General features: G+C 40.0%; 1 protein-coding gene and 1 long non-coding RNA gene across 5 annotated transcripts; one reads left to right on the top strand and one right to left on the bottom strand.

Moving 5' to 3' along the window:
- The first annotated feature begins 6,627 nt into the window (after positions 1-6,627).
- LOC149269450 (uncharacterized) lies at positions 6,628-12,334 on the top strand. The gene is made up of 3 exons (XR_016269895.1): positions 6,628-6,943; positions 7,900-8,030; positions 11,314-12,334. It is a non-coding gene; the product is annotated as an uncharacterized LOC149269450 (long non-coding RNA).
- A 2,277-nt stretch (positions 12,335-14,611) lies between these two features.
- Positions 14,612-18,481, bottom strand: Or67c (Odorant receptor 67c). 4 transcript variants are annotated; one of them, XM_089467102.1, is made up of 6 exons: positions 17,236-18,477; positions 16,975-17,173; positions 16,760-16,915; positions 15,946-16,702; positions 15,330-15,859; positions 14,612-15,205 (listed from the first exon to the last, which is right to left on the bottom strand). In XM_089467102.1, exons 1-4 carry the CDS (start codon positions 18,096-18,098, stop codon positions 16,643-16,645), a joined length of 1,278 nt encoding a protein of 425 aa, XP_089323228.1. In that variant the 5' UTR covers positions 18,099-18,477; the 3' UTR covers positions 14,612-15,205; positions 15,330-15,859; positions 15,946-16,642. The 4 variants fall into 4 exon arrangements, with proteins under 4 accessions (XP_089323228.1, XP_089323225.1, XP_089323227.1 ...); XM_089467099.1 differs by having other exon boundaries at positions 15,946-16,915; positions 17,236-18,481; XM_089467101.1 differs by having other exon boundaries at positions 16,180-16,915; positions 17,236-18,481.
- Positions 18,482-20,686: the final 2,205 nt, after the last annotated feature.

The raw sequence follows: 20,686 nt of genomic DNA, 5'->3' as shown, positions 1-20,686 counted from the left end.
AATTTATATGCTTTTATCTAAAAATATTCTTCGATTCAATTAAGTTTGCTATGAAGTGCAAATATTTTTTTGACCAATCTGAGAGACAATTTAATGCATATTTATTAATCTGAATAATGTCATAAAAGAGTTCTGTAATACTAACTCCAGTATCAGTTTGCTTCAGCCTTTTGCCATATGAAAGGATTTACAAAAATAGTAAAAAATCCTTAGATCGTTGCTATTGATGGCGCTATTGATATATCCAATATCTCTACTCTAAGCCCCTTTTCGGATCAGACATCTGCGCCTTAGATCTGCGCCTGAAGCGCTTAGAGGCGTTTCACTTGGCCATTTGCATGGAACAACCACGAGAGCAACAACAACAACAACAACAACAACAATGAGATCAATCGGCATGCCAAACACCTGTAATAGTAATAAACGTATGTAATAATAATGAATTTTAATGTCGCGCATTAACAATTCTTGCATTTTAATTGGGCGCACAGAAACTGAATCCAAGAGTTGAGCTCAACTGACCTGCGTCCACCCCTCGACTTCGACTCCGACGCCGACGCCGACACCGACAGCGACTCGATCTGATTCTGATTCTGATTCTGCATCTGAGTCGGCGGTCTGTGGGCTCTGGTTATTCGGTATTTGGTATTGTGGGCTTGCATAAATTGTCGCTGTTGATATGATTTAGTGACATGGAACAATGCACTGGAATTTATGGCAAAAGCCGCATATGCTTAAGCGGATTATGTCAGAATATTACGATTTCAGTTGTAAATAAAAAGCGCAAAAATTTGTCAGCTCTGTCGCAAAAACCTCCACACCACGTTGGCATAGCTTTTGCTTGTAATTAGTGCACAAATCATATGAAGCAGCGAGCCTCAGGCCATCGAGAAGGCGTCTGCATTGAGCTTCATACATAAATGTGGGCGTTTCCCCCTGAATGCCCTATGCTTCATAGAAGCTTTCTTATTGATCACCAATCTCCCGATACCAAAGTTCCATTCGCAATCCGCAATCTGCAATGCGCTCAATCATTGTCGTTCATAAACAAATTTTAATTGATGCGATGTTGTGCGCGTTGCAGTCTCTAGTTTGGTTTGTCTTTTATATTGCAGATACCCTACAATGCTGGCAAACGGCATTTAACAACATTTAAAATACAAAAAATATTTTATTTGGAATTAAGATTAATTTTTTGTTTTAAATACTTTTGTGAAAAATATTTAGCATAACATATTTAAGTCAACTAAATAACTTAATTTTTGGGTAATAATATTCAGCTTATGTGCCATATAATATTTATATTTTTAATTAATAGTTTACGCTATTGCACTCAGAAGCGATTGAATGTGGGAATCTTATCTTATATGTGTGTGTGAGATTGGAAATCATTACGAGATCAATATCCGTTCAATATCCATCAGTCCGTCTGTATGTGAAGGACTTGGAATATTAACTTAACAAAATTTATTTTACTAAAAATTAATACACCAACGTACAGAGACATATAATGAATAGTTCACTATTCTGTAATAAATACACAGACTTAATACTTATGAGATATCTAAAACCTCACCCAAAACACGTATATAAAATACTAGCACGCTCTATTATACTCTACAGATTTTCGTAGAATTTTTTTTTTTTTACAATAGAACAAAAGTTATTAAGAAATTAATATAATACGTTCTTAATATGTAAAAAAAAAAAATGATATAATTGTTGGAATAACAGCACTCCCGACTACAGAATTTGTACATGTTTCTGATCTCTGTAGCTCTTATCTGCAATATTTCCACTGCAGGCTATCAAATCCACTTGCTAACCGACCCCATCGAAAGAAGTAAGCAGAATATTTCTCGTGCAGAGAAATGCTTACCTGTTGGTAAGCAAAAGAGCTTATAGGCTTTTAGTAAGTATTCAATCGTAAAAATTTGTGAAGCTTGCCTGTTGGCCAATAGCTACAGGTCTATACCAAAACAGAGCATCTCCGAGTTGGGGAGATATCCCATACAATCGACGCCTTCTCATCTCGTTTGAAAAGACATACACATATTTTACATGCGCCGGCGCTACAAGCCATGGGCGGATCTTCATTAGGGCCTAAATGGTTTTCCAATTCGAAGTCGTCGGCCAGAAGTTATGGCCAAGCCGGACCACCGGGCAGAAGATGACGTCATTTGGGTGTATAAATGCCAGATATTTGCGTTCTTTATGAAGTCGCGAGTGCCTCTGACGCCAGTGGACTCATCGCAGTGAGTAAGAAAACCAGAAAGCAGATTGCTGTGCAGCTCCGGGCAGCTTTGTGGCAGCTGTCGCATGCAATCGGCTCTGTGCACCACATACACTAATTAACTGCAAGTTGCAGCCAGGAGATGCCTTGGCTTACCTTTGAGTCGGGTCGGGTCTCGAGTAGACACTTGTAATGGCGCAGCGCCACTCGACGGAGCCCAGAGGGAGCGAGTCGTTGGACTCTACGGAGAAATGGCCCGCAGTTTGTCAACGGGATCTGGGAGGACGACAGTCAGGCAGGCAGGCAGGACCACGGGAAGACACGCCAGAGAGCAGAGAATAAAAAGAAATTGCCACTGTCTGCCGGGCTTACAAAGTAACCGGCACAAAGGGGCAAAGCTCAGTCAGAGAAGAGAGGGCGGGGCGTGGCGCGAAGGAAACGCAACCATCTGCACGAATCGTAATTGAAAAGATTTCCTTGAAGAAATTCCACGCGCCGCCATCCTTGGTGTCTGTGCTGGAAATTTAATAAGGAAGCCCCGGCGAGCTTATATCGTACTTTGTGTGAAAAATAATAGTTTTTTAAATGCACTGACATTGCTGGGGGAGGCTCTAGTTCAGGTTTTGGGGCTTTGAGGCTTTGAGGCTTTGAGGCGGCTTTAGGGCTGCGGCCGACCGTGCAAATTTTATGAACTGGAAAATATTTTTGAGGCTAGCGCTAAACCAGCGAAATATGCGCGTAATTAAGAAATATTAGTGAACGGACGCCAGCCCACATTAAAAGGCATTTCAACAGCGCCATCCCGCCCCAGGCTGCAGTTGGAAGTCTGTCGGCCGCCACACAAAGCTGAATGAAAAAGCTGTTCCATTCTCAAATGAAATGAATGCGAAAGAGACGCCTCTCAGAGCTGACCAGCAGCAGCTAATTGCAAAACTTGCAGATTGCGCATCCAGCAGATCCGCACAGAAAAGGCCGCAGAGAAAATGGTGGATAAACATTTCTATATGGGGTTATAGCTTAAAATAATATTTTTAAAAAAGGCATTGTGGTCGAAAAGCTCATTAAAGCTGTTTGCTTGACTAATGAAGCTCAGCTAAGTTTAACTGTACAGTTTGTGAAGTGAAGCTACAGAAACTTCAATAGTCCCTAGTCAATATAGATTAGAGAAAGAGTCGAAAACTTCTCCTAAGCACATTAATTTATAATCCAGCTGAGTTGTATTTCAATTTAGTATTGAAGAATATCTGCCTCTGATATGAGAAAATAGAAATTTAAATTTAATTATTCTAGATAGATTACTAAAAAACAATTAAATAATAGTAAGTATATTTAAATTAAATTGTTAAATATACGTACATAATATACATACTTTCAATATTTATTTATTTATTTATTTTTTAAAGCTATTGACAAAAACGGGAGTCAATTAAATTTAAAAAAAGCCTAAACTAAGTACAAAATATAATTTCAATAGTACACCGACCCGATGGGGGTATTTTATTTGCCAGTCTATAATATATATAGTCTTAGCTGTGATATACATATCTGGTACTATCTTGCTCATTTCTGAAAATGGGTGACTTTGTTTGCATTAATTCTTTTTTTATATATAAATATAAATTCCAAATTTATAAACTTTTGGGGCGCTTATGGTCTTTTCAATATGATTTATCCTGATTGAAGTCAAAGCTCAAGCTCTTATATAAATATATGTATATATTTTAAATACATATATGAAGTCTTAGTTATGATATATGTATAAACATATGCTGTACATATATTCCATATGGTTTGAACAGTGAATTTATTTATTTCAATTGATTAATTCAATTTAAAACTTATGCTTAGTCTTTGTATTGAATAAAGCTTCACTAAATATCAGCAGAATAAAAATAAATAAAAACATTATATCCTAACTTCACATTTTTAATGGGTACAGGCTAAATGAAGTATAGAGTATCTGGCATAGGCACACTCTTTTTTCTAGCGAATTTCGCCTCTCTTTGCATAATTATGCTGATTCAAATGAAATTTTTGGAGTTGGTTTCGCGTCTGCAGCATTCGTATTTAGCAATTCCAATTGGAAAAGCGTCTGACGAGAGCTAACCACAACAAAGAAGAGGAAGAAGAAGAGGAGACGGAAAGTAAAGCAAAAAGGTCGCCAATGAACTCAGGTGGCAAATTAAAGTATTACGACAGTTGAAAGCACTGGAGATTGGGCTCAGACAATGCAATTACAAATTAGTGCGAGAAAGGTTCGAGGGTTGCCCGAGGGGTTCTATCACACCCAGCTCTAATGAGGGGCTCAGTTCGCAGCCAATAATCAATAATGGGATCAATGCAAACCGCATAATCGATCGCAAATCGGCGCTTATATTGTCCATATATATACATACACACACACTGTAAACAACAACAACAAATCATCGACAATCGGCAAAATGAGCATTGATCGCTTGGTGTGAAATTGTGCGTGTGGGGTGCGTTCGCTGGGGTGAGTCTGGCACAACCCCTAACGCAGCGACCCGTCAGATTTTTTTATATTCCATTTTTTTTTGTTCTACTCATAATGTTGGCAGAAAAAAAGGTTAATAGGCTTATACGTGCCGTTGTTGCTGTTGTTGGTAGCGCACTCTTTCGACTTTTATTTATTGTAAAATTTGCCCAAGCACTTGAAACTGACAATTTTAGCTGTCAGTTTGTGCCGTCGCTTGAGGTCTATGACGTTGCTTTATTGACTTGTTAGCGCCGTCAAAATCCCATTTGTATGTCAATAAATGTGCAAAAAAATAGACAAATCTCTGCTGAGAGGGCGCGAGACAGAGGAGAGAGAGAGAGAGAGAGAGAGAGATCATCCATGTTGTGGGTTGCCTGCCGCTCGGGCTCGGGGTGAGCAAATTGACTGTTGATTGATGTTGCTCACGTAACGTAGCGACGATGAGTGGCCAAGATTAATGTGGTTTTAAGTTAGTGGAAAAGTTTGTCAGATATGCATGTAGCAGTTGATGAACTTGGCCATCCCATTAAGTTGTTGAAAATCAAATCCGCTGGCTTGGAAAAATGCATTGCCATTAATTACCAATGTTGTGCAATTCCATGCTGATGAAACAATCAACTGGTAGATTAATAGGACATCGTAAAACTGGTGGGTTGCGGCCGATAGCTGCGATTTATATGAGATGAAAGATCGGTCCATAATGTTTTATTGGCTCTTAAACTAAAAGTCCGTTTAACTGGCTGCATTCAAGTGAAATGAACATGTTTTAAATGAGTAAACAGAAAATTTGCAGAGACTACAATTAAGATTAAGCAGAGAAGGTTAGTTGCATTAGGTTCCTTTAGCCGTCGATATTCGAGCAACTGCTAAATAGTAGGTGCCAAGTTTTCTTTGCAAGACTCCCGCATCAATGAGGGATTTTTCATAATAATGCTCGCCCAGCACTCGACTTTGGCAAATTAACCTTTAACTGAATGCTTAAGCGTGCAACTATAAATCATTTGGCATATATATCATTGGTCATATATCATTAGGCAGCTCCATTGCTGTCATTACCTTCCGCCATAGAGCGCTGAGTTGAGTGCACTTAGCCACACATAAAACCAAGTACCCAAACAGCCAACAAAACTACTCACGCATTTGCATATTTTGTGCCGTTTCGATTTTTTTTTTTTTTTTTTTTTTTAGTATTTTTTGTCTCTGGTTTTTTTTTGTAAGTTTTTTGCTTTTTCTTTTATTATTGCTGCTCTTCACAAAAACAAGTCAAAATTTATAACATAAAACGCATCCGACAGCTTGTCAGTAACAATGCGCTTTAAAGCTAACAAGCGTGTGCGAAACGAAACGCAATGGCCACAACAACAACAACACTAACAAGAAACCTAAATCCATTTACATTAAAATTTATAGAGCGTAAACTGTGCACTTTTTAATTTCATTTATATATGTATGTATGTACCTACATATATATGTATGTATTTTTTAACGATGTACACCCCGAAACTTGAGAAGAACAGAGCAAAGTAACGAATATTGGATACTCTTGCAGCAATTTATTTAATTTTACTGCAGAGGTAAAGTGACATAGAGTGAGAGATAAAATAACAAGACGAACAGAGCTTTTCACCAATTCTGGTCCATCTAATTTTTTGGCATTTATATGTAATAATAGGTTTGCCAGTAAATATAGAGATTTTTATTAAAGAAACATTTTATTATTATTTAAATAATTGATATACTATAATAATGAATTAATAATTGATTGATTATAGTATAAAGATCGATTGTCACATACTCACAGATCACTTTTTCTCTGAGAATTAGTATAAATAAAATCTGAAAATATATAGCATGTACATTTCTAGGTCTCAAAATTCAAATACTTTCTGTGAGGGCATTAAAAAACAAAACTGTTACAATTTCACTCCAAAATAAAATTTTTTTTTTAAATACATTTTTTTTAATAAAAAAGGTTTTCTTTCTTTTTTTGTTGTAAGGAAGAATATGTCAGCATGTGATTTCCAGTGAAAGAAAAAAATAAATAAAAACGAGCCGGAAATTATGTGCGCACAGTAAAAGAAGCAACAGCAGGAGCAGGAGGAGGAGCAGGACGAGCAGCAGCAGAAGCAGGAGCAGAGCATCTGATGGCAGCAGCTAAAAGGAAGCCGAGCTACCCAAGCATTTACCGACCAGGCTGACTGGCCCCGGCGCAAGTACGGAGCACATATTGTTGCGATGTCGACTCACGTTTTTTTCTTTTTTTCTGTATTTTTTCAACGTTTTTTGTTGTTTTTTTTTTATTATTATTTTGCCACACTATTTTAATTTTCCGAGTCCTCTCAGTCAGTAGCGAGCGAACGCACGAACAATTGAATTATTTTTGTACGTAAAATCAGCGAGGGGTGGGCTGCCCATTAGCGCAGCGCCACCCCACTATCATCATCATCATCATCCTTTCTCATCATCATCATCGCCATGGCACAGGCACCGAAACTGAAAAAAATGCTTTGGTAAAAAATTTGTATCAAAAGTTGTACGACGTGACTGTGAGCAACTTTTTTTTCGCTTTTGAGATCGTTTTTTTTTTATATTTTTTTTTTTTATTTTTTTCGGCTTTTTATTATGATTTTTTTTATGTTGTTACAAATTTTTAGACGGCTTGATTGGAATGTCAGATAAAGTCAAATGGATTTCAGCGTAAATTAAGTTGCCGTTTGCTGAAAATGGGGCGGCGAAATTAAATTTTCATCTACCCGCAGCTGTCGCTGTCCAAGTTTTCTGATAGATTGTAAAGATTATAAACTTTTTAATAACAAATAAAAAATATTGCTGGCCCAAACAAATATTTGTGACTATTTTAGTTAAAATATGAGAGCTGGGAGTATCTAAATTTATTAAATTAAAAATTTCATTGAAATGAAATTCCATTGGGAAATGTAAGAAATGTCTACAATATATTTGCTTCTTAGAACTTATGTAATAAATTAGTAAAAATTGAATAAATAAATAAAAAAAATTTTACTAACATTTACTTCTCTTTCGGAAAATGAAAGGAAGATAAAAAGTTTAGTATTTATATCTATATATCTCCATAAAATGTCAGCAAAGATTATATTATTTTATTTGGAATAAAAATTACACTTATTATTATTATTCATTGTCTTTCCAGATTCCAAATCGGACCATCTGCTCAGATAGGAACAGATTCCTAGTGTTACAAGGCGTTGTTCCGAGTTTCTCAAGGTCTTTTCGCAGCTTGCGCTCTGCATTGATCAAGCTGATGGATGCGATGCTAGAGGGGTAAAGTGTAATATGCAGACCGGTTCAACCGGTTTAACCCATTTGGAATATTGTGGTATTTTTTATGAAAATATTTGGCGCATTTCAATAAATACACAATTGTACATTAATCCAGAGCTCAGATGAGGGCCAGAGCGGGTCGCAGCTGCATGCGGCGCACCCAAACGATGGCGAGCCTCAAAACTTTCAGGTAAAAATCTCAATTAAAAATTGGTTGAAACGTATGCAAAAAGGAAAAAATAAAAGCAGAGCGAACTAGGGTTACGGGACAGCTTGAAAAGACGCACAGCACAGCCTGATTATCCGCTGGGATGCTGGCGATCGACGACCCCTCATAGAAAAACAAAGCGATCGCCACTTTGGGATCGCATATTGTGAGAACTAGAACAATCACCCTTTCACTCATTCAATCAGCCATTCAGCTATTCTGTTATTCAGTTATTCATCTATTCTGTCTACGTTGTGTACGTTGACAAAACTCTAGCGCCAGCTTTAAATGCCGTATTATCCTACTGTTTGCCTGTGTTCTGTGTCTGTGCCTGTGCCTGTGTCTGTGTCCTTTGCCCTCTGCTCTGTGTCCTGTGAAGTGACATACGTCTAATTTGAATATTCGTCGTTGCTCTCTCTGCATTCCCACGATTTATGCTTATGATTGTCGCTTTCTTAGGCTGCAAAGGCCCTCGGTCGGTTCCTTTCTTAGCCCGTACCCGTGTCAGACTTTGCCGCACTCGAAATCCTTATGCTAATGCAGTTGCCATAACTCACGTTCATCCTGGCGCAGGTTCTCCTGCTTAATGTAATAGAACATAATTTATGCACGGCCTTTGTACGCTTGCCAATTGTTAAAAATTATTTACACGTTTTTAATTGGCATTCAAGTGGTTGCGATCAAAGGTAGCTAACTCCTGCTGCGCTCTCCCCATCTCTCTCTCTCTTTCTCACTCTCTCTATACTGCTTTTATTGCATTGCTACTGTTTGCTGATTAGTTGATGCCGTAGTCCATGCGCGTATAATTAATAAATTCATTTCACGTGCTAAGGCAGGAGAGGAGAGGAGGAGCGCTCAACATATATCGGCTTGTGCTCGAAAAATAAAGAAGTAATAATAATAATAATTATGCCGACTAAGAGCTTCATCAGACATCCCATTATGCAGCCAGGACTGCACTCGACAAGCCGCGGCCCACACAGGCCGGGGCATGGGCAGCGGAACAAAAGCAGCCATGCCACCTTTGAGGGCACGGAGCGAAAGGCAGCCGCCGTCGTCATCATAAATGTTTGCTTACGAAGTGCAGTGGGCGTGGCATGCACTTCAGTTGCGGCATTGAAAAAACGCACACACATGGCCAGAGCAAAAAACATCTGACATCAGGATTAAAAATGCAGCGCATTGAATTTGCACGAGGCTGCCACCTTGGCCACGCCTCCAGGCCTGGACCTCCGCACATTTCGCAACAAATAATGATGCACTTGAAAATGTTTTGGAGTGTGTGTGAGTGTGTATGTGTGTGCATAACAACACAACAACAACAACAACAATGGGCGAAGCAAAAAATCATTAAAAGCAGTCCCAGCTCGAGCACCCACCCACATCAGCGTCTGGATTACATTATTAAAGAATCTGCTTCATGACTGGAATATCCACACCATTAATATTTCACTTAGAGCTGCAATTGTCCTGGGAGCATGCAGAGAGCGCACCTTCTCCTACACCCACACATACACGCATACACACACACCTACAGAGTCAGCGACTCTCACTCTAAATTGCCCTAAAATGTTTAATTTATTTTATGCGATTTCATTCAGCGCCAGTTTTAATTATGGCCAGAGCTGCTCGCAATCGGGCAGTCTGTAGAGAGGCATAGAGAGCGCAGGGGAGGAGTGGGGTAGAGTGGAGTGGAGTGGAGTGGCAGCCAGTCAACTGACTTGTGTAATTTGTGCATAAGTTTTATTTACTTTGGGGGCGACATAATCTTCAGCTGCTTGCTTACCCAGCCCGCCGGCTAATGTAGGAAAATGCTTACTCCTCCTGCTCCTGCTCCGGCTCCTGCTCCGGCTCCTGCTCCGGCTCCTGTTTGGCGAAGGCCGCACTGGGCGTCGTCTTCGCTCGCGGAGATCGTCTCAATGGCCATGTCAGGCTGCTGTCAGCTCGTCCAGTCCTGCGACGCTGTGATTATGCACTTGATGTGATGTGCATAAAGCTGACTTTTAATTACGAGTAAATAATTAAACCTCTGCCAAATGGCGCACGCTCAAGTGACTCACATAAAACGATATATTATATGGCGAATTGAATTGAGCGATGCATTAGACTCGGTTGTTTCAATAAAAGGGTTCAGTACTAGCCATGCTTCACTCTACAATAAACTGATTGCATTTTATTTAATTAAAATCCTATTTTTGTTGTATTTAATGACCTTGTTTGGCCGAGGCTTAAATATTTTAACACGCTGTATATTTTATAATTATGGTGTTCATGAGAAGCAAAAAGCAGAAACATAAATTCCAGCCAGAACATTTAATGCAACGCCTGACCAGGCAATAAAAAAGCACACACATATTAAGCAACTTAATTAAAATAAATAAAACTTTTACATGCAAATCGAAACTGAAAAATTGAATGTTAATAAAAAAAAGCCGCTGGCTTTTATTTGCATTTGTTTTTGTTGGGGGTATTGTTTGGTAAATGCAAGTGCAAATATATATTAATTGCGAAAGGTTCAGGCAGCTTGGCTTCAATTAAAAGTTTCAACAACATCCATCAACCCGCTTCAATGAGTGTCGATAACAGTCGCTTCCAAAGTATGTGTACATAATAAATAACATGAATAAAATGCGAAACATGAAAACATGAAAACAATATTATAAAAAACATCATCGATCTGATTCAATGGCTAACTTTTTCACAATGCCATAAAAAAACGCCTGCGCGTGGAAAAATAATTTTATTTGTTCTTAGCGGGCGAGCAGGCGGGTCTGGGTGGTGCCCCGTCCCCCTCCCCCACCCCCTTCAGTTATGCCAACTCGCTGTTGATGTGTATTTGCATGTTGGAGCATGGCCGCGTCCTGCGTTGTCCTGTGCTGTCATGCGGTCGCCCGATGCGCCGCTCTGGAGTGTGTCGCCTCTTGAAAGTAATAGCCAAAACGAAAGAAATCCACGCCGGGCGCAGTCGCGCTCCCATTACAGTCGCTTGTCCCCACGTTGTTAACGTAATTTCCATAAAACATTTTGTTACTTATTTATCTTAATTAAAATAAATTTACATTTTTCTAATTTAAGAGCGCGACGGCAGAGGCAACAGCAGCGGCAGCGGCAGCGGCAGCGCTGCCTTCGTCCTGTCCCTGACATTGTTGAGCATTAGAGAGCGACATTTTCTTAACAAGCCATAAGGACACATGCCAGATCAGGGACGGGAGTCCGGCGGTAAGAATGGGCAGAACTGAAACAACATCACTGACAACGAGCGTGAGTAAGAGGGAGAGAGAGAACGAGCGGGAATGAGAAAGGAGCAAAAAAGAAAAAACAAGCAAAGAATTTTACGGAATGGAAAGTTGCCTCCGCGCTCGACGTTTGGATCTCATTAGCGTTGCTAGGGGAAGGTGGTCGCCAGGGGGCCAAGGGGCACGTCGAGGGGCTGTCTTTTGAGTCAGTCCCGGACTGCTCGTTGCTCGCTCGCCTAAGTAGCAGCCAGTCCCGTCCATGTCCAGCTACCGTCCCAGTCCCAGTCCCAGCGCCATTACCATCGCACAAAAGGCACGAAGCAAGAAGCAAGAAAAGCATTGCCCGAGTTCCTTTCTCTTGCTCCTGCCCCACCAGGAAGAGCACAAAATTAAAAGCTGACAAGCGAAATAAAATGATTTTGCGTATTTGCGCACACTTTGTAGCCGTTGCCAGCATCCCGATGCAGATTCAATGCAAAATGTGTTCCAGCATCACTGACCGAACATGGCTGAGGTGTTTCATGCTCGCTCAGCTAATGAAAGTTGAAAAAAGAGACATGAAGCAATTAGCTAAGCACTCCGATATGCACAAAATCTATAAAAGCTAACTAGAAAGTGAAGCAAAGGCGCTTATTCCTTTATCTTCTCTGAGTTCAAGCAAACTCAGTCTTTAAGTTGAGCTTTAAGCTTGGTTCAACTGAAATGCGATGATGAGTGTGGAGGGACTATATGTATAATCCAGCAGACTGTATCAATTTGGAGTGTAAAGATATAATAGATATACTACATAATAGATATACTACATACTACATAAACAATTTCTTTAAATTGTAATGCTGAATTAAAAAAAAAAAAATATATTGGAGCAGCTATAGGTAGGTATTTATTTATTATTTTTTATATTTTTATTTATTTTATTATTTATTTTTTATTATTGTTTGCCCTTGCTGTTAATTAATGAAATTATTAATTGAAATTGATTTTTAATAAATCTTAATTGCGTTTCGCTATTACAATTCAATTGCAGCAATTGAAAATATATAAAAAAAAATCAAATTGAAATTCCATTAAAACAAATTTGAATTTTAATAATCTTTCACAAACATGCACGAATGCCAACGACACCTTCCAGCCTCTTGATAAGTACAGTTGTGCCAATTTGCATAAACTGCGATTAGTCAATAGTTGGCCTACACAGGGCAGAAGCCTGACGAAAATAAAAGCAGCAACAAATCAAAAATCAATACGGCCAACGCCATTTTGTAGCACCGGATGAGTGTGTAAAAAAGCGTCAAATGAAACCAATACAAAACCATAACTAAATCTGTATAGATGTGAATCAATGCGTGTGTGTGTGTGTGTGTTGGTGTGTGGGTACACAACAAGAAATTCGAGCAAGGAGCAGCAGCAGCAGCAGCAGGCATATAACATAAAACCAACAACGCCAGCAACGGGGAGGCCGTGCAGCCATGCCGGAAGGGAGGAGTCAAGCGTCAGTCGAGAGGGCAAGAGAGTGGAAAAAATAAAATGCAAAGTACAAGAAAAAGAAAACAGAGAGCAGCAAAAAAGGAAAATAAAAATAAATTCAAAGCAAACTGAGACTAAAATTATAAAAATTGCCCTCCTGGTGGTGCTGTTGCCGAGAGTGCGCGTCCAGGACGATGGACGTGGACGTGGACGTGGACGTGGACGAGGAGGTGGACGTGGACGAACAAGGATGAACAAGGCGAGACGAACGCGATTCCAATACGGGACATCAACGTCAACGAGGGTGGCAAACAGCTCAAGCTGCGGCTAGGGGATGCTGGCTGAAGTTGATGGACTCTCTGGGGCGGGCTAGTCGAGCTGCTCGGGCCGGGGGTGGTGGTACATAATGTGGCCCGGGCACTGCCGTTGGCCTGAACGGCGCATTAAGCACAGCATGGCAGAGCAGAGAGGTGACCCGGCCGGGATATATACATATTTATATATACACATATATATACATATATATATATATATGTGTGTGTGTGTGTACATAGAGCTGTGCTGCCATGGCCCGCAGCGTCAATGGACCAAAATAATAACGACTAACGGCCTGTTAAGGGAAAATGCAGCACGCAAAGTGTGGGACGGGGAGAGGGGAGAGAGTGCTGACTGGAGGCTGGAGGTTGGGGCATAGAAATTGGAGAATGTCACGGTAATAGGTTTGGGTGGGTGGCCCAAGGTTTTTTAAGTGGTTGCGCGTGACGTGCACGACGAGCTGACGAACAGCGCGCTGGGAGGAGTGGGGTGGTGTGGTGTGGGGTGGATGGTGCAGATGCCATTGGAGCTGCTGACGTGGTATTTGCTCGCTCTCATTGACGCCGACATAGACATCGGCGACGCGGACCTGAACCTGGACGCGGACACGGACGAGAACGTGGTCGTGGATGCCGATCGCTCTGCCACTGCTGGCAATTTTTTTCCACTTATTTGTACACAAAACTCTTGTTACTAGCTGCCATTATGATTTTGAAAAGCCATTGCTTTTTTCCTCTTCTTTTTTTTTTCATTTTGCTTTTTACTTGCTTTGCTTTTGCCGCTCATTGAAAAACTGTGAAATTTTATAATAAGCATTTTTTGCCGCTGCCGGATTATTGTCGATGATTGTGATTGCGTTTTATGTTGTTCCTTTTATTACCAGCAGGAGACTGGGTACTGGGCATTGGGGAGTGGCGATGGCGCTGGCGATGCCTCCTGGCATCTCTGTGCAGTGGACGCCTCTGTTGGGGCCATTACAGATTTTGTGATTCTGTGTGTGGGCTCTTTTTTATATGTATGCTTCTTCTTTTTTATTTGCTATTGGTGCTGTAATATTCCTTTTGAAAAGTTGTTTTCGTCCGTGCGCTGCTCTGTGTGTTTGAATTCGTTTCATTTTACATTTTCACATTTTCGCTTGTGCTCGTTCAGCCGCTATTGGTTTCAATTTAAGCTTATTAATTTTAAATGCGATTTTTAATTAAATATTATCAAAGTGTGTCGCGGACATCATTAGTGAAGCAGAGCTCTGACAGTGCCAACTACACACACATATATATATATATATATATACTAGCTGGCCCGGCAAACGTTGCATTGCCCTCTATATTATTTCTAGGTAAAAAATTGTTGAAAGCTATGTTGTTCAGGCTGGGATACACTGATAAATTTATTAATCGGATTTTCATTCAAGCACCTTGTTGTAAACGACATTCTTCGTTTTTTGGTCGGGTGCAAGAACAAATAATGCGGATCGTTTGCCAACACGTGAGCATGCCACGTACAATTGACCATGAGAAAAACACGCATTTTCTAGATTGAGGCCACAAATAGTCAAAGATTGGCCCTGTGACTTGTTGATCGTCATGGCGAAGGCAAGACGAAGCGGGAATTGAATTCGTTTAAATTCAAAGGGCATATCTGTTGAGCTCATCGGAATCCTAGGAATAAGAACTTCCTCATCTTTAAATTTTCCTTTGAGTATCAACGCGTGAATCACATTGCTCATCAGTTTTCTTATCACCAAACGCGTTCCATTGCACAGTTTTGGTTGGTTTAAATTTCTAAGCATGCAAATCATGGAGAATTGCTCTTTTCATAGCTGTGTTCATTTCTTGACGCCGGTCAAGTTGTTCTTCCATATTGCCCATGAAGTATATTTGCAAGAATTTTTGCTGTGCATCTTCAATAGGTTGCAATGATCCAATGCGATGGCAAATCTGGCCTTGAATCTTTAAATTCAAAGCCATAGTTATAGTTATATTTACAAACACTATTTACAGAAATCTAACAAACTACATTATTCAAAATTTTTTTTTGGCAGTCATAGAAAATAAAATTTTTAACGTAAATTACCTTAAATATCCGTCTCCAATATTTTCCGCCCCAAATTATGTCATTTGGAAACAGGCATTGTATTTTTGAGTGTTCGCTAGAAAATGTCGTGATTCTAGTGTTTCGCCATAAAGCAGGGAACGCAATGGCTATGGTGACCGCTAATGGCAATGTCACTTTACCACTAAGGCAGCACAAACCGGGCGTTTCACCAGCAAACTTCAATGCGCCACAATGCTAGCAAACAACGTCCATTGGACCAATGCAAACTAAACGATTCAAGCTGTAATCAATGGTGCAATCATATCGAAACGCTGCTCGATTCAAATCAATCCTTGAACCATTTCTTATTGCCATTTCACGGGCTGCCTCTCTTTGAGAAGCACGAATTAAGGCCCTTCTTCCCTGGGTACTAACGCGGAGCCTTTCTCGGGCGATTTCTCGCTCTTCGTCAGATAATTGACTCGCGCTATTCCGTTGCCTAATTGCATTATGGGTCCGCCGGGAAAGATTAGATCTTCTAGGACGCGGCATTTTTATTAATAGTAATACTGCCCTCGCACAAAACCATATAAAACAATCGAGAAATATAAATATAAATAATTTACACAAATTTATGTTTGAGACAAACAAATACCTGAACTTTCGAGATATTTAGCTTTTGTAAAAGTCCAAAAATGCAATTTTTAATAATTAACTTTTTTTTTTTTAATTTCGAATTTTGAATTTTGAATTTTTTATTTATTTTTGATTGTTAGGTTTTAATCTTTTGATTTTTTTTTTAATTTTTGCAGATTTTTGATTTGAAATATTTATAAAGTTTAAAAGTCCGAAAATATAAAAAGCCAAAAATACACTTTTTAATAATTACCTTTTTTTTTTTTTAATTTCGAATTTTTAATTTTTTATTTATTTTTTGAACAGTCAGGTTTTAATCTTTTGATTTTTTGCAGATTTTTGATTTGAAATATTTTTCCTTTTGATTTGAAAAATTTTTTTTTTTTTTTTTTTTTTTTTGAATAGTCAGGTCTGCTCGAGGTCAGGAGACCGTAGACTGACTGACTACATTTGTTTATTTACTTCTACACTATTGTCAAAACTGTCACTGTTACCAAGCCTACTGGGTATAAAAAAAATTTGAACATTTGGGGAAAAAACCGCGTTTTTCAAGTATTCGGCAAATTTTTTCAGTATTTTTAAGACCCTATACTAAACTCGTTGCGGAGACAAATCCAACAAATCAAAAACCATGAAAATTGGTTCAGCCTAAATCAAGTTATAAGCAGTCTTCACTTTTACACAACTTTCTTTTATATATATAGATGTAGGCATGCTCAGTTTCTGTAATAGGTTGTTTTGAGCAAGGCAAAGAATTGATACGACATGCTGATCACCTGGAAGCACAAGAACAGCTCAGCACAGCTCAGCTCAGCTCTGGCTGCCGCACTCACCTTCATGTAGGTCACCAGCGAAATGGGTGGGAATGTGGGTGGCCTTATCATCGCTGGCTTCTGGCTGCGCATAATCATCAGCTTGAGCATGATGCAATACCTCTTGCTGCACTGGAACCAGTTCTGGTTGTAGGCCGCATCGTCCACACGCACACTCTGCAAAAGATATTCTCAGTTAGCTTTACATGAAGCTAATGGCTTGACCTGCCACGTACTGCTGCTATCAGGGCATCGCCGTAGTAGCACACGAGGAACACCTGCACCATGGATGTCATTAGGAATATGCAATAGATCAGAATGACCTCGATCGTCGACTCGGTCACTTGGAAAGCTATGAAGCAGATCTGCATGGAGGCCATCACAAAGTTCAGCAGTAGCGAGAAGCTGTACATGTTATTCACATGCTCGCACAACCTGGGGAAGACGGGACGGCAGCTGGCCTCACTTGCCTTTTCTCTCTCTGTTTTTCTACTCACGTCAAGCACTTGTCGTGATACTTGATCATGCTGCACAAGAAACTCAAGTTTTCCTCGTCCTGATCCGGGTCGCAAGGATGGGCCTCGAGGCGCGTGGAAATGTAGCTGAAGTGCATGCAGAGCTGCGTGATGACCACGACCAGCAGGAGATCCGCGCAGAGGAATGCAATGCCGGCCAAGTAGGCGCCATGGGCAATGTCCCAGTAGGTGATCCAATACACCCAGTTCCTGGAGGTCGCATCGTAGGGGAACCAGATGAGAAAGCCAAAGTTGCGATCGAAGGTCTCGTAGCCGAGGAAATTGTACTTGACCGTTGCCTTGATAGCCGGATACAAGGTGAACGTGGTCGTGTAGGCCAGGCAGAGGAAGGTGAAGATGCTGATGACGCGTTTCATGGTCCGCTCGAAGTCGGCCATCTTGTAGGCCCTCTGCGCCAACAGGGTCTTCGGGTGTATCTCCTCCAGCTCGTCGAGCAGCTGTATTAACGTTTTCTTGTACACCGCCATGGTGAGCTGCTTGAAGTCCGCGACCAGGGAGAAGCCAATGCATGGCGCCACAGCAATCGCCAGGCGCACCGTCTCGAAGTCCTGAATCGACTTGTAGAAGAACACCAGCTCGCCGCAGACCAGCAAATTGAAGTTGATGAAGCCCGCGTAGAGGTAGATCTTGAGCAGCAGCGAGGTCAGCTCGTTCGTCGACCGATGCGCATAGATGTCCTCTCCAATGGTCTTGTAGAAACGCACGGGCATTCGCATCATGTCGCCAAAGGTGCGAGGACTCTCTACCAAGGAGCTGCTCATGGCTCTGCTGGCTGCTAGTCGAAGCTTTCCCAACTGTACGAAATGCGATGGAAGCCCGCGCATTTATATTGTCTAATGGGCTGCACCGAACTGGGCGTGGCTGTCAACTTTTTGTGCCCCATCACGCCGGCCGGGCCAAGTGTTAATAATTGTGCGTAAACTTTTTAACTTACTAAGCGACAGCCTTTCAACGTAATTAGCCCTTAGAGCTGTGAAGTTTTACAGCTGCGGAGCTCTCATAAATTGAAAACGGACTAGCCAACTGGCCCAAAATACAGCGGCCTCTGCCGGCCATTTATCAAATACATAAACTGATTTCGCAATGTGACAGGAGAAAAGAAGTTTTATGCAGGAAAACATTGGTATGCCCTACGAATGAATCTTAATAGGAAGTTTGGCTGTTTGTGATTCTCGAAAAAACCTAAAAGTGTTGAGATCCCATGAAATGTTATCCGTTAAGCAATATTGAGACTAGAAGTATATTGAAAAGGAACTACTCAGCATTTTTAATTATAGTTACACATTTTTGTTTTGTTCTATGTACTCTCTCAGACAGCGCATTGCTATCACTGCAGTGATGAAAGTTATTTCAGATTTAATTAATATTAATTATTTGAAACAAACTCTTTTACTATTTATGGTAAATTTGATCAACCAAATATTTTTTTTAGGAAATTTACTACTATTACCACTTAAATAAATAAATAATAAATACACAATTTGGATTTTAGGTTAATTTGGTTTAAATATTCAATACAAATTTATTTTTATTTCAATATATCTTCGTTAATAATTTTTTTGTAAAAATCAACAAATATTTGTAATGATTATTGGTTCAAATTGCGAAGTAATACTAATTTTTTTAGTTGTCAAAATGTCAAAAATGAAACGAGAGTAAACGCATATAGTAAAACATAGTATTTAGATTAAATAACTGTAAAAAAAAATTGTTTTCATTAAAAGCACAAACATGGTGGGAGTATTAATTAAGAGCGAAAAAATATTTCAAGCCATCGGATAAATATTTTAAGGCTTTTTATATTATTATAGGTCAAATTAAAATGTTTAAAATATGTATATACAAATATATGTAAATATATAATTTATATCATTCAGACGTTGGTTGCTCTACATAATATTCATTAACACGCCAAATTTTTATAATTAATCTAAATTAAAATGACATTTTTACTTAAAGGCTTTCAATGAATGTGGTTATCCACCCATTGAGCAATAACTCAAGAGGAGGTATTTATGTTATAAACAAATTATATGTCTCATACTTCCATTAGAAATTGAGATTATTTGAGACATCATTTGGTAAATCCAATATATGTTCATTCAACAATACGAGTCTTATAAATGTATATAAGTAAGATATGTATATAAAGATATTGTTTGAATGCACGTAAATTACATAATAAAAGGGAAATACATTGGCTTGTGCTCGATAACCAGGTCTAGTACGTGCCCAGACGGCAAGGCCAAATCTGAATTGTGAATAGTCAGCTTTAGTGCCCAATTGGAAGTTGGCTCGCTCGAGTGCCAATGAATGCATTTTGCTGAAGCAAACTAACTGATTTTCTTTCTAATTTGCCGCATTTTCCATTATGGTAAATGTCGAATGAAATGAAAATAATTTTTCTTGTTATCCTGCCTCTGTCGAGCACAAATTGAGCAGAAAATAACTAATAAAGTTGAACGTTGACGTCGCACGACATGCATAAAATGCTAAGTCGCCTTCAGAGGAAGAAGAGGAAGAAGAAGAACAGGAAGAAGAAGAACAAGGCGAAGAGGCTGTGTGGATTGGCATAGACTGCAATGGACCATTAGCCGAGCAGAGCAGCGGGCACAAGGCACGTGCACGATGGGAGTTTGAATTCAAATGCTGAAATGCTGCCACAATGAGGTAATTTTCATTTCAATTTTCGCAGTTTAGTGCGCTGCCCACTGCCCCGCCCACTGCCCTAGGCAGAGTCAATTTTTTACATTTTTTGCTCATTTGCAGCATTTGAAGAGATATTCTTTTCCTTTGTTTTTCTATTTCTTTCTTTTTTAGTTTTTTGGTTTTTGGTTTTTTTGGTCTTTTCTGTTTTGGCAAACTTTTGCCTGCAGCTGCGTGTGGCGAGGAAAAAAAGTTTTTCGATAGCGTTGTAGAAATGCTTGAAACATATTGAAAATGGCTCGCATTCTTTGGCTACAATTATCGCTCGGGTGTGGGGCATATAAACTTTTTCTTTCTCTGCATTATTCAAGGCAGCAGCGGGGCAGCCGGGCAGCGGGGTAGCCTTAATGCCAATGCGAACTAATTATTAAAGTAGAAGAGCGTAATGCGGATTGCTGAATGCAGCTTTCGTTAATTAGCACAGCAGGCGCAACGCTCAGCAAAACTTAATTCGCACTCAACGCGACTCGGAGTCGCTTCTCTCTCACTCAGCCTTGCTCCTGCGAGCTGCGGCTGTGAGTCGAGTGGACTGTGCGCAGGGGTAATTGAGTCTGAGTGCCTTGGGTTTGAGCGCAACTCAATTGTGCGATGTAAACATCGCTTCGATGTTTTGTTTTCTTTCCCCTGCGCTGCCCCTGCGCTACCCCTGATGCCATGCGCGAGTGTTCTCATTGCGAATGTTTTGTGCCTGCGATGTATTTGGGTA

This window comes from Drosophila arizonae, chromosome 4, assembly GCF_054131065.1.
Source record: "Drosophila arizonae isolate 15081-1271.41 chromosome 4, UAZ_ARI_1.0, whole genome shotgun sequence".
NCBI classification, from domain to species: Eukaryota; Metazoa; Arthropoda; class Insecta; order Diptera; family Drosophilidae; genus Drosophila; species Drosophila arizonae.
The sequence above is the reverse complement of the archived record's forward strand: the minus strand, read 5'-3'. Positions and strand labels throughout refer to the sequence as shown.

Bases quoted from the DNA above. Each gene is read 5' to 3' on its own strand.
- Or67c (XM_089467099.1), bottom strand. From the start codon at position 18,098: ATGCGCGGGCTTCCATCGCATTTCGTACAGTTGGGAAAGCTTCGACTA. The intron at 17,174-17,235 runs GTGAGTAGAAAA...CGTCTTCCCCAG, and splicing joins TATCACGACAAGTGCTTGAC to GTTGTGCGAGCATGTGAATA. The intron at 16,916-16,974 runs GTACGTGGCAGG...TATCTTTTGCAG, and splicing joins GCGATGCCCTGATAGCAGCA to AGTGTGCGTGTGGACGATGC.